Source organism: Watersipora subatra, chromosome 1 (assembly GCF_963576615.1).
Source record: "Watersipora subatra chromosome 1, tzWatSuba1.1, whole genome shotgun sequence".
Classification (NCBI taxonomy): domain Eukaryota; kingdom Metazoa; phylum Bryozoa; class Gymnolaemata; order Cheilostomatida; family Watersiporidae; genus Watersipora; species Watersipora subatra.
In genome coordinates, this window is record NC_088708.1 from 39,372,481 (window position 1) to 39,387,583 (window position 15,103).

Consider the following 15,103-nt stretch of genomic DNA (forward strand, 5'->3'; position numbering starts at 1 on the left):
TGCAATTCACAACTAAAATGGTTCTAGCATGTAGAAACATAAACACAATTTGACAGCGGTGGCCATACGCTGATGTAACCAGTATAATGAATATGTAAGAAGCTAGCAGGAACTTAGGTGAACTCGGGAGGGGAAATGTTCATCTATGATTAAAGTGAGAGGATGTCATCTAGTGCTTCAGATATTAATAGTGCTCATCAAATATTGTCTTCGTACAACTTTTGACTTTTCATGAAAGTGGAGCTGAATGTAATTGACATCCTCTACTAGAGAAATCAATTCACGATAAGAGCTAAAACAGTCACACTACAGCTGAAGAGGAATGCAGATAAAAGAGACAATGACATCAGCCCTTTCAATGACATCAGCCCCTTCAATGACATCAGCTTGTCTCAACCTCTGCCTGAAGGCGACAGCATTATTTGTATTTAGGTATGCTTGATTCTTATAATCTAAATGCGACTTTTGTTTTTTAAATTAAGTATGATATTGGGTATATATCATACAGATATATACAGATACATACAGATATATACAGATATATACAAATATATACAAATATATACAGATATATACAGATATATACAGATATATACAGATATATACAGATACATACAGATATATACAAATATATACAAATATATACAAATATATACAGATACATACAGATATATACAGATACATACAGATAAATACAGATACACACAGATACATACAGATATATACAGATATATACAAATAGATACGGATATATACGGATATATACGGATACATACAGATATATACAGATACATACAGATATATACAGATATATACAAAATATATACAAGTATATACAGATACATACAGGTATATACAGATACATACAGATATATACAGATACATACATATACCGGTATATACAGATATATGCATGGCATGGTAACCAAATAAAAACACTTAAAATTAGTTTTAGCAAATCATTTGATTAGTCAAAAGTAAAAACTCAGTTTTGTGGTATTTGTTAGCAGTGATGTAGTGCTACTCTAACTCTCCCTAACTAAGTTATGATTAGAAAATCTATGTGTTTTTTAAGTATAACTATAGTTAGGGTTAAAAAATTTAGACTGCCAATTCTCAATATAAATTATAGCTCTATTTCATTGATTCAAGTGCACTAATGTCATTATAGTCAACATTCAGTGGCCATTCAACATAAAAGCAGCATACAGTACAATACAGTGATGTAATGGACATGTAACATGACAAGATTGTGATCCTAATTGGTTGTCTACAACAAAGGCTAAGATCAGATTACAGCAAACCAATGACAGGCAGTATTTGTACTGAAGGACAAAGGCATTGATTTTTATTATTTTCTCAACTTATTTATTACTACACATGTGCTCATTTCTCATATCATATACATGATTTTAAAGCCCTGTCAGCTTTGGTGGCCGGGACTTCGCCCCAGACCCCACTGGAGGTCTTACAGCGCCCCCAGCTGTTCCAACCGCCATTACGTGGCGGTGGAGTCGCGTTGCGACTCTTGGTCGCCTACATCCACTTATCTCAACTTTACAGCTATGGTTAAAAAGGTTAGCACTACATCACTGTTTGTTAGTTCAGGTTATCACAGAGCTGAATTTGGGAGAAAGTAAATTACATGCACCCTTCGACAAGAGAATGAAAAAAAGTTGCTATAAAAACACTTACCTTCTATAAACCTACCTCGAGATTCGACCACACCTCCAACTGGTTGCCACTTGTAGTATGTTGGAGTCTAAAACGTGCCCAGCAGACCAGTCCCTCTACAACAGATATAAATTACATTTAATTCCTTCAAAATATCTCTTTAGAAACTTAAATTTGCTTGTTTCACATTTGGTTTTACTCTTTTATTCTAATAGAGAATATCACTTGTGTCAGTTCTCACAATATACCACTGAGTAAAATTAATGTTCAAATGAGAACAGTCAACTGTAAGACTCAGTCCCAAGAAACAGTGTACTAAAGCATTCAGACTTTAGCAAAGAAGGTCAAACATATTTTATAGTGATTGATCAACATGTATAGCTGCAGCAAAGGAAGATCAATTATCGATATTATTGATATCTTGAAGATGCTCGAAGAGATGAATTAGGGCTCTACAAGCCTCAGCTGAAATAAGTGCTGATAAACCATTTGTAAGATGCGAACTGTCAAAGATTGCAGCGATGCAGAACAAATAGTTTTAGAAAATCTGAATGTACAATCAAACTTGAGAAGCAGTTAACCGAGACATAATAATTCAACTGCTTTTATGTCATGTCAGCAACATTTTTGCTGATATATGTCGCTATATGGGACCAAATATCCAACAGCTTTGCGTACTATGCAGGGTCTTAGCATAACGTCACAAGAAACTGGTAGCTCACATTATTAAGCGTACTCAAATGTTCCATTGGCAATGTGCCAGGCTAATAGCAAGTGGCAGGCAACTCTTATTACTTCTCATTGTTTATAAGCTGAATTTTAATACCCGGGCAACGCCGGACAGCACAGCTGGTATATACATGTATATATAATGTGCATGTGTATATCAAGTAATATTACAGTAGATAACTTATTGACTCTACATGAATGATTAAGTTGGCTCGTTGTATTTAACTATAGACAACTGACATATGTCCTGTGATGAATAGCTGCTTTCTAAGTCAAAAAAATATGCATAGAATAATAACAATGTGTGCAACGGGTCATTAGTTAGTAACACAAAGTAATACACTGACTAGAGAATATAATACTAACTCTTGACACTGACAACACTGGTATTAAGTAATCAATAGCCCTGACAATGCTGACATTTGTCGATTGAAGCAATACAATGTACAGATAATATTCTAGAAGGTGATATATGCACTTGCTCAATGTTGCAGCAAATATGTAGCTATAACTTTTTGCTAACATAATTAATTGTATGTTAGAATGTGACTAACCCAAGCCTATTTTTTTATAACTAAAACACATCACCAAATACCATTCATGAGAATTGCCCTTAATAATCTGCGTGGGTATATGTAAATAAAAAAAGAGAATGCATCTGCGTACCTGCAACGAGTACAACTATAACTTGGACATAGATGAGGGCAGACTTTTTGACCCTCATACTTAAATCAGAGTTGCTAAGTTTACAAATACAGCATTAATAGATTTAGTATATTTCTGGTGTATGCACTCAATATCAAGCCAATCAAGCAATACATTTACTTAGGACAGAAGGTGAGTTCAATTCTTATATAATTTTGCAGGATCGTTTGAAGCAGCACAAATGGTAACTATCTTTATATATACGTTGTATATACAGCGGAATCTCTACTTACGAAACTAATTTGTTCTGGATGAAAGCCCTTTCGTAAGTAGAAAATTTCATAGACATTTTAGAAATCGATTTAACCATATACGGTAAATGCCCTAACTCGTCCCAAGTCCCCACAAAACTCAGACAAAGCATTTGTATAAATTATACATACATGTATATGTAATGAGTAAAACCTGTAACAAATACTTGTTAGACGTTGGCCGTTTAGACGAGGCCAGACGAAGTAGGTGTTGTATTGTTGTCTTAGTTTTGTTTTGCTCAGAATAAATGGTTTTAAGAATGCAAGTAGAAAGGTTTATTTACATCAGCATGAGCAAAAAAATTACGCTATACAGAATACACAGAACATGAATTTTCAAAAAAAGCAAAGTTGTTCTACTTTGTATGTGAGATACGATAACTCCAACTTATACAACGAACACACAATGTTGAAAAAATAAAACAACTGTAAAGGTTTTCAAACTTTGTCAAACAACTGTTATTTTCAAACTTCATATCATGAGAAAAATGTTTTGTGCACGTCACAAAATTAAGAAAAAAAATAAAACAACTACAAAAGTGTTTACACATAGATGTGAAATAATTAGCAAATAATAGCTAAATTAAGTTTGTTTTGGTATGATTACAATAAAAGATTACAATTTGGTAATGGTACAATTAATACGAACTGAAAAAACAAAATAAAAATTCTAAATATGTTGAATTAATAATGACAATTTGTGCATAGAAGTGTGTGTGTATAAAAAAAGTCACTCTTCCAGCGGATGTTGGAATCCAGCATCCATCGAAACTTTGAATATGACGATACTGGTACCTCTCGATACTGGTACAAATGTAAAAATGAGATATCGGAGTGTCTTTGTCTGACCAAATGAAGAGAGAATGTAGAGGCTATTCCTACTTAAGATAATATAATTGTTCGCGTAAAAAGTATTAGCCTCTACCGATTTACCAATCAGTTTATACAAAAACCGGAAATAGAAGTGTGACAGCACATTGGAAATTGAACCGGCACACTTTTCTACTAAGCTTGAAGGTTCACTAAATCTAGTAGATACAAACAAGTGCTGCTTATGTGATTTACCAAAATATTTCTAATTGAATAGCATTAATTACTTATTAGCTTAAAACTTTCTTAAATTGATTTCACTTCCATAAGAAATGTAGTGCTTTTTCACACACCTTTTTATTGAGACCTACTTATTCATTCTTATTAAGACTGTCTTAGTCATTGTTACAATATTTACACTACTTATTAAAACCCATTTCGTTGACTAATTTTTTTGAGAGTAGCTTGCCCAATAACCCTCCAAAAATTACTCTAATCCTCCGAATCAATAAGAATTGTAAGTATGAGAATGTTGTATAGTTGGTAGTTACGTTCACGCTTGGTAATTTTTTCGTGCAATTAATGTCCTTGGATCAAAAATGGATAAAAAGTTATGTGTGCCGGAACTGGTAATGAAAGAGATAAAAATTGAACCAATTTTTGATACTATCTGGTTTAATTAAAGATCATGCTACTTTTTCCTCATTCTGCCTTATACGACTACGTAGTTGGTTCTCGTCCAATCTAGTACTAGTAGATGAAAAATTATCTCTGTTACAGGCATAAAAGTTTAATATTATATATTAGAGGATAAATAGGCGACATGCTTCCCAGAAAAATCATCTATGAGATGACTCATCTACATTTATAAGCTGAGAAATTAAAAACTACGTCTAAAAACTACGTTTATAAACTGTAGAAGTTTTACTGTAACCCAGAGAAAATAGGGAAACAGATTTGAGAGGCAAATTTTATTTGCATGCACATTTATCAGCATTATTATTAAATTAAAAATTTTTTTTACAAGATTTTTGCATTTAGGCAGACTAAGCATTAACATTTCAAGTAGTTTTTCATCAATATGATCAAATTCTGATGATTAGTGTCACAAATTCTTTTTCACTCTTGTCAGTTGTAATTTGCTTGCAATATTGCTTGTAAGCACTGAACCTAAATTGGTTGTCAGATTTAAGAAGATAAACGTCCATAGTAGCTAAACCTTTGCCTTGTACCTACTACCTTTCAATTAAAGATGCACAACCAATCAAGTTCACGGCAGATGTTTTATTATGGCTAGGTTTTGTAGTTGCATGCATAACTAATATGGTTAAGCTAAAACAGTTTTACAGCTAGTAAACCGGCGTTAATAACTTGACCAAAAACAAATAGGTTAATCAAGTTGGTGTGGTATTTGCTTGCCATGTGCCAACCACTTGACTAAAAGATACTTTTATTTTACTTTGGTTGTCTTCCTTTTGCCAATTGTGTTAGAGCAGCTGGTTTAGGCTGTAAAGGAGTCAGCTTGAGGATGAGCTAACAACGGACACACTGATAATTTATGTAAATAATTTCCCACTTCTAGTCCACTAATCAAAACGCCAATGTCATAACCACTAATCAAAATCACCCAATACTTTTTATTAGAATGCACGGAATCTAGTTGCAAAAGTTAACAAAAGTTGTAAAATACAATAACAATAATGGCAAACATATACTCTAACGTTAAGTAAACTTTCAATAAATTTGTGAAAGCGGGTCAATTTAATGTTGTAGTCCAATAACTGCAGCAAGATGTACCATTTGATATCAATACAATTTCCGAGTTCGTTGTTTGATTACAATCATTAGCGAAGAGTTGCTAATACAATAGAGCTAACGATAATCACCTAGCGGAATAGATAAGATAACTTTATGAATGAAATGATTTCAAATATTGCAGGCCAAAGTGCTCGACTCAAATTAATATGTTTTAACACGGCAACCCTAGGCGGCCAGTAAGCCCGTCAGTTTTTACACGGCTGTTTTATACCCTTTTTGTTTTTTTGTACAAAAAAAAGATACGTATAGATTAAATATTTTGTGAAAGTGAGAACTATTAGTTTTAGTGAAGATTTGTTGATCAACTTTACTACGAATTCACAACACACTCGTCACCATTTTTTTGTCAGCCATAAAGACCAACGTTTCTTTTGAGTGGTTCTTGTCTAGGTTAGTAGTCGCATTTACTAGTGCAGCAATACTCAATTCTGTGCAATTTCAAAAATTACTTTAAAAAAGATTTTCATGCGTCCTTTGCGAGAATTTTACTAAAATAAGTTTTGTCTGATTTGGAACTCAGATTTTACCAAAAATATTTATGGCGCTTATAAATATGGTGCTTAGCAGCTTCTGTGCTGCTTAATAACTTTATATGGGCAGGCCAAGCAATTACATAAAAACACTTCGTTGCTAATTTCTTAGTGATTTTTAGGATTTTTGCTAGTTTTTTATTAATTTTATGACACAACATAGTATTTTGATATTTGAATGAATGTGAATGAACTTTTAGGTTGTAACCAACTTTTCAGTTACATTTGTTTCATTACTTTTTGTATATGTCATGTGATTGCCTTTGTTTTCACGTACATGTAATTTATTTTCTGCCTTTATGCTATACATATTCCGAGCCGCATTAGGCTGCTACATAAGAATAAACTACTCTTGCTCAGAGGTTGATGGCTTTTTGGAGAGGTTTTTGTGTACAGTTTTACAGTTTCTGCTAATTGATCTTTTTTCATACTTTAAGTAAAATTCATAATGGTAGTCTAGTAAAGAACTGGCATTGTCCCCCCCCCCTTAAGCCAATAGCTGTTGCACATACAAATTCTGATGGGTCCTTGCTATGTAGGACACATGCTATGTCACATGTATAACACGCTAGCATATTTAGGCTTCTCATTTTGATCAGGAAAGGTCTTTGGCTCAGTGCTCTCTTGGTTAGGGGTTAGGTATGTTAGGAGGTAGTCCTCACTGCAGATAGTCACTTTAGATCATTGCATTATCTCTAATATCCTTGATCATATAATCGCCTTTTTAGATATCACGAATTTAAAGATGAGGTGTTTAAAGTTCTATTTGGCTGTATTTGTTAAGCATGAAGGGTTGCACCAAGTCTTCGCTGTATATTTACAATTTAGCTCAACAGTCCAACAAAAAGTTTTAAAAAAGATGGAAGGATTTTTAGCAAAGTGTTTTCATATCAGGAAGTATTCAACTTCAAAAGCAGCACTAGTACAGTTTTGCTGTAGAATTCAGCCAAAGCAGCCCAACGGAGGGAAGGCTAAAGTGTAAAATGAACCACTACTTGCCAACTACGTCATACCAGTCATAGCATTAAAACTAAGTTTGTTATTAAATTTGGTAATGCTATTATCTTAACTAGCTCTACGTTATCGTGTCTGTGCATGTAGAAGAATGCAGTCAAAAATGTTTGATTACTCTTTAGTATGTCATTATTATAATAGCAAAACTATCAACAGGGATGTTGTATGTAAACAAAGCTATTTCACTGAGAAGCCTTTGAAATATGTTGCAATCTCTTGGAAGGTAGAAGATATGTCAGGAAATATAAAAAGATACTTTTTTCACTATTTCCTACTACAGTCAAAGTTAATTCACTTCATGATCCATTATGTATGTTAAGGTATTATATGTTGGGGCAAATCTATATATATATGTCTCAGTTTATCGTCTCACATTCGATCTGTCTAGCTATAGTGATGGGTATTTAGCAATGAGAACTCCGTATTGCAGAGTATTTGATCTCGGAACCTCCCGACCACCAGGCAATCACCTAACCACTTAAGCTACGCGAGATGGATAGATTCCTCGGGCAATTTGAGTCATTATTAGGGTTAAAATACGCATAGCACTTTGCGTTACAGAACATAACTAAAGCTTGTTCTCACGACTCAAACTAGCCATTGGCAACATGCCAGGCTAATGGCAAGTGGCAGGCAACTACGTTACGTGCCACTGTTTATAAGCTGTTTTAATACCCGTGCAATGCCAGACATTCGGCTAGTATTCCTGTAAAAATACATTGTAATCCGTTTAATTCGATTCTACAGGTTAAAAGCCTACAATAATTTCCTAATAAGTACTGCCAGTAATTACACATCGCATTAAAATCATTTTTGTATTATGCGAAATGTTGTTCAAGATCAAATATAAAAGGCAGAATTATATGTATAAAATTAAATCAATAAAACAACAATCAATGAGGTTTATATTGATACTGCGCCTGAGAGAAACGCGAATCGAAATGTTGGCTTGGGATGAGTAGGTTGGAGGTGGTGATAAAGTTATGCAGCTTAATCTAATCTAACTTACTCTAACCCTAACTTGCTCTACTCCGAATTTTAAACAAATTTAGAAAATGCAGCTTGTAAAATTTCCTTATTTTATTAAAGTTTTTGCTAATAGAGTTGATTTATTTAAGGCCTGATGCTGGATAATTGCATTCTCGAAAGCTATGAAAGCTCTTTAGTCTTGACAATGTAGTAAAATACAAACAAGCAAAATGTTATTCAACTACACATCAATAAACTTAAAATTCTTGTATCTCAGCAGGTAGTACTGTCAGCAGGTAGTACTGTCAGCAGGTAGTACTGTCAGCAGGTAGTAGTGTCAGCAGGTAGTAGTGTCAGCAGGTAGTACTGTCAGCAGGTAGTACTGTCAGCAGGTAGTAGTGTCAGCAGGTAGTAGTGTCAGCAGGTAGTACTGTCTTGAGTTTTGTATATCCCCGCATATAAGCAAATTCTATAATACCAAAAAAGTTTGCCAAACTAAGGGATCCTGCTTGTACACACGTAACTTTGATTCAAAGCAAACAAAATGCCATTATGCTAACTTAATTTCAACAACTCCAACTCGAACTTTCATTAACTCAACTTTATTAAAGGTTGACTTGCAACAAAGTTCACATTACAGCTGTTTGGTATCAACAGATTCATCATGTCTTACTCTGCTGTGTTGTAGGTGCAAAGTAGGTGGAAATGTGTTTACAAGCTCTTAAAAGCTCAAAAACAAACAGTTTATCGCTGTCATCTCAAAAACGTCGCAGATTGGAATCCGTTTCCAAAATGGCTCAAATGGGACGTAGATGAACACGATGGCTTTTGTTTACACATTCATGCAACCTCATTCATCGAAATATTTTCACAAATTCCGTAAAAATTTGTTATAAGGGCTCACCGGTAGAACCCGAAGTGTTTGTCATAAACTAGTGCTACGAGACGTTTTATATCGAGCCTTTTATTGGTCTTTAATTTCACGAGATAACATCACATGTCAAAATGATAACCAAAATGTTAAAGTACGTCAGCCAAATAAAGAAATTCCAAACTACGGCGTTTTTGTGATGGCTGCGATTAACTGTTCGTTTTTGAGCTTTTAAGAGCTTGTAATCACATTTTCACATATTTTGCACCTACAGCAGAGCCAGTGACAGTGACAAGACAGTGAACCTTTTGATACCAAATACCTGTAATGTGAATTTTGTTGCAAGTAAACCTTTAATAAAATAAAAACAACAATAATGCTTATCACTACCATTAACTCTTTCACTACCATTAGCTTTTTTACCAAGACAATTAAATATTTGGTATGACCAAATATTTGACATTGATGCATATAAGTTGTCATAACATTTGACCAAATTAATTAGCAAAAAAGTTTTACATCATCTGATGCCATAAAAAGGCCACAAATGTGTTTGGACGTTTTTTGTTCTCTTTGTACTATCGTGGTTGACAGGTTTCGACAAATAGTGGTAACTCGTGTTTCGAGTCACACGAGATACCACAACTACTATAGCTTACGGCATTATTATTACTGTTAAACATAAATACTCACCATCACTACTACCATAGCCCAATAGATAATCATTGGAATTCTATTGATCTACAATTTGTTAAACCTATGTAGCTATAATGTGTCTGTTTGTCGCAAAAAAGAATGTATGCTATAAAACGTGTTTTTGCAAAGCGAAACTTAACTCAGCGTGAGATGCAAACATGTTTTTCACTGGCTCAATGCAAACGGATTGTTTCCTTTCGATTAAGCGGTGACACGATAGGCTAATTATACAACTAATCACCAATCGGAAACACTTTGTACTAAGCCTGCAAAAGCTGCTTCATTTCTGCAACCTTTTTTGCTTTGATAGGTAGGTATGGCGGTGTTACAATATATAGGATCGGCTTATAAGTGATTTCTTATAAATTGCCTGATTTCAAAGCTATTTTTCTAAGGTCGGCTTATATGCGAGATAGATTTATATGCAGGGACATAGGGTAGTTTAGCCTGGGTCTGATCAAAATCACTGAGAAATTTCTGACCTGTGTCAATCCTGTGAAAGTGCACACTTTACTACAGATCAGATGATGTGGACATGGCTGCTCATTCTCTGCCTCACCTTACCACTGTGCGCGAGGTTTCTTCCCTCCATATGCGTACATCTATGGATGCATCTTAAAGGAAGAGCTCGAGAAGCTGAAGACCTCATGAATGAGATTAAGGATCTAAAAGATCAGCAGGCCGAGATCAGTATGGTTGATGAATTCGCCAAACATGCCAAGTTAAACAGAAAGATCAACTCTAAAACAGCAGCTCTAAAAACTATTCAGCAGACTCAGATATGGATCCGTTGGAAGGCGTATTATTACGCTAAGATTGGACTCTATGTTATCTCAGCTGTGGTTTTACTAGTATACAGAAAGGAGCCAGTTTTATTCTTTGATATCAGTACATATCTTGACAACTCCATAGTCTACATCGTAGGCTACATTCTGTCATTTCCTATAGGTATGCCAGGGGCTGTTGGTATGCCTGTCGCATTGTTTGTCTGCAATAGGGTTGTCAATCAGCTATTAAATTTTGTCACCTCTGACAAGTCTAAACAGGCACTTCTGCATGAGCCTGTCGAATAGGAAAACAAGTCTAAGATTTTTTGTCATCTGCAGTTTAGGCTATATGACAAATTAGAAAGCGTATTTTACTTGTCATACTACATTTGATTAGCCAGTGTTTGTAGTGCATTCTTTTGGTTTGCCTATTGTTTTTAGATCATTTGGTAACCAGCCGTTTGGTGTACAGACCTTCTCTGTTGCTGCGTCACAATAAAATATCTGATAACTGCTATAATTCGGTCATTTATGTACCAGGGCGGTACTTTAAAGGCAAGAGCAAATGTCGGTTTCATTCCACAATTCATCTGATATTTTTCTCAGCAGTTCATTTTGAGTCTTGAAAAATATACTATTCTAGTAGTTGACTTTAGTTGATTCAACTTGTAATAATCCCATATGGAAAATAATGAAGTTTGACCTTGAATGGTTATTAGCTATTTTACAATGACTATCAAGATTTGACCATGAAGACCGTAAACTGTATTACTGCTGATAAAGTCAATAAAAGTTTGTCTAAAATTTATCATGTAGGTGCATTTCGAAAGTTTATTAAAAATAGAAAAGGGGTCTCTTGCATTAAAAAAATATTCGCTGTGTGATGTGTTGCTTGATGCCTGAAACAGTAGCAAATTGGCCATATTTATAGGCATGCCAGAATCATTAAATTCCTAACTGTACGTGATAAGACAAGCTCCACCACAGACAGCATTCCATCAATGCATGGCTAAATATAGTACTTCTGTACCTGAAGTTTATTAAAATCTGATTGCATGTAGGAACCTGTATTTACCAACTTAAAAAAGCCAGGCAAGCTTACAACACAATCGGGTGTGCAATTGCAGAGATGTATGTGTCATGATACGGATCAAGTACAAAACCGTAATGCTGTAAATATCCAAATAGCTGCAGGCTTGAGCGATAATATTATTCCAAAATACATAGTATTATCAAACAGCAAAGTTTGTTTGTTGGCAGCCAATGGTTAATGATTGCAGGATCCACAAGCTTCACCTGGGTTAGCAAACAGAACAATTTGAAAGGGTTAATAACTGGCAATAAGAAATGAGTGGACTTAACAATTAGTATGTTTTGAAATTGCAGACTCCGCGAATTGAAAATTATTAAGATGAATTGATTTTTTTTCTATAGATGATTCAATGAGTGAAGTTAAAACTGTCTCTTTATGCCTTTATCCTTTTTGTTTTATTAAATTTAACTTACTAATCATATAACTACAATTTATTTATATTTTATGAGCCAGACTGTCGCGCAATCTAACAATCGCTGTGTATATCGGATGACTAACTTTTTACATATTTTAACAATCGTTGAAACTTGTGTTTTACAAGCTCTACTTCTCATTCTTAATAGTTTATAGCTCGTCCCATTAAGCAAAGGTAGTTACATTTTTAACTGCTTGTCTTGGTGCTAAAGCTGATCAATAAAATGTAACATAATTATACTTTACTGCTTAATATACATGTACATTGCAGTACAAAAGAAGTATAGGACAGCTTGAGATGTTAGTCAGGTTTCACGTGTACCATTTTTAATATTTGGCATAAATACATATATGATATGACTTTTTTAAAAGCTAGCATTCTTCTCTTTATAGTTATGAAAATAAACATTCATTCTTTTTGCAGGTGTTCTATAAAAAGATTTTTGTGTAAATACATACTGCCAGTTTGGACAGAAATCAAAAACTAAATTTGGAGTTATGAAATAGATGTGTCTAGTAACACAACTCCACATAAAGTGATTGAACATCTCTGACAGCTCAATCCGAATTAGTGTGGTCACGTTATCATCATTAGTTATTAACCTACGGCAACTAACTTTTGTAACAACTAACCATAGTAACAAGTAGCCCTTGTAACAACTAGCCCTTGTAACAACTAGCCCTTGTAATAACTAGCCCTTGTAACAACTAGCCTTTGGGACAACTAACCCTTGGAGCAACTAGCCGTTGTAATAACTAGCCCTTGTAACAACTAGCCTTTGGGACAACTAACCCTTGGAGCAACTAGCCGTTGTAACAAATTAACTTATAAATGTGTCGATAATAAATAGAATACTAGGGGGGAGTTACGCATAGAATGCTAGCGATCCTTTTTACGCATACTAAAATATAAGGAAAAAGTTAAAACATGAACTGGCTAGTTACTGAAACCAATAGATAACAAATCAATTTATACAAAAAACTTTAAAGCAAAAATGTAATCAAGTGATTGCTTTAATTATGTATTATATTAAAAAAATACTAGGTATTGTGCACCATGTCATGTTTTTTTCCCCCTAGGCCCAGGTTCAATGCCCTAGGGCACATATCTACAAATTACAAATAAAATTAAAATCTATTATGGTTAAACAATTGAAACTTACTGTGATATAAAAAGTTCTTTGATCTTAAGTTACGGTCTAGTTGAGTTAATTCCAGTTGCACCGTTTGTGAGAATGTGAAGTCTGATTGAGGGTTGCCTCCCTCGTCGCTGTAACCAACTTAGCCAAAACCTCCAAATTTGCTAATAATTTACATAATTGATCTAGTCAAATGAATAACTTCAAAAAATTAAAAGTAAACACTATCATGATCCATGCTAGGTTAGTTAGCGGAAAGTAAGCAAACCTATCAAAAGCAGCCTTAAATTAACAATATATGCTAATCTGGTCATTAATTTGTATTTAGATTTTAAAGCATCTTAAAAAGGATGTCAAACAATTTTCCTTCAAATGTAGAGATAGAACTCTTTAATCCAGCTGTAAGTTGGCCAATGAAAGCTGCTTTACTCATGTGTCTCTGTGTAGTGCATTTGTCCTGCTGGTTCTATGTCATAGGTGTGTTGATAAGCTCAGCAACAATCATAATTGAAATACAGCTTGGTAAGTACAACCTATATACAGCTTACTAGGTACAACCAATATACAGCTTGCTAGGTACAACCAATATACAGCTTGGTAAGTACAACCTATATACAGCTTACTAGGTACAACCAATATACAGCTTGGTAAGTACAACCTTATATACAGCTTGCTAGGTACAACCAATATACAGCTTGCTAAGTGCAACCTATATACAGCTTACTAGGTACAACAAATATACAACTTGCTAGGTACAACAAATATACAGCTTGCTGGGTACAACCAATATACAGCTTGCTAGGTACAACAAATATATAGCTTGCTAGGTACAACCAATATACAGCTTGCTAGGTACAACCAATATACAGCTTGCTAGGTACAACAAATATACAACTTGCTAGGCACAACCAATATACAGCTTGCTGGGTACAACCAATATACAGCTTGCTAGGTACAACCATTATACAGCTTGCTGGGTACAACCAATATACAACTTGCTAGGTACAACAAATATACAACTTCCTAGGTACAACCAATATACAGCTTGCTAGGTACAATCAATATACAGCTTGCTAAGTACAACCAATATACAGCTTGCTAGGTACAACAAATATACAGCTTGCTAGGTACAACCAATATACAGCTTGCTAGGTACAACCAATATACAGCTTGCTAGGTAAAACAAATATGCAACTTGCTAGGCACAACCAATATACAGCTTGCTGGGTACAACCAATATACAGCTTGCTAGGTACAACCAATATACAACTTGTTGGGTACAACCAATATACAATTTGCTAGGTACAACAAATATACAACTTCCTAGGTACAACCAATATACAGCTTGCTAGGTACAATCAATATACAGCTTGCTAAGTACAACCAATATACAGCTTGCTAGGTACAACAAATATATAGCTTGCTAGGTACAACCAATATACAGCTTGCTAGGTACAACCAATATACAGCTTGCTAGGTAAAACAAATATGCAACTTGCTAGGCACAACAAATATACAGCTTGCTGGGTACAACCAATATACAGCTTGCTAGGTACAACAAATATATAGCTTGCTAGGTACAACCAATATACAGCTTGCTAGGTACAACCAATATACAGCTTG

The 15,103-nt window shown here is 34.5% G+C and overlaps 2 protein-coding genes across 2 annotated transcripts in view; one reads left to right on the forward strand and one right to left on the reverse strand.

Annotated features, from left to right (window-relative positions):
* LOC137398416 (cytosolic purine 5'-nucleotidase-like) overlaps positions 1-10,567 on the reverse strand; it is a 52,964-nt gene extending 42,397 nt beyond the window's left edge. Inside the window, exons 1-2 of the mRNA XM_068084525.1 lie at positions 10,550-10,567; positions 1,696-1,790 (exon numbers count right to left, since the gene is read on the reverse strand). The gene's annotated coding sequence lies outside the window, so the exon portion shown is untranslated. The remainder of the gene's footprint in view (positions 1-1,695; positions 1,791-10,549) is intronic.
* Positions 10,568-10,594: 27 nt separating this feature from the next.
* On the forward strand, positions 10,595-11,140 carry LOC137387433 (guided entry of tail-anchored proteins factor 1-like). The gene has a single exon (XM_068073861.1). The coding sequence runs from the start codon at positions 10,595-10,597 to the stop codon at positions 11,138-11,140; it is 546 nt and encodes a 181-aa protein (XP_067929962.1).
* The last annotated feature ends 3,963 nt before the right edge of the window (positions 11,141-15,103 follow it).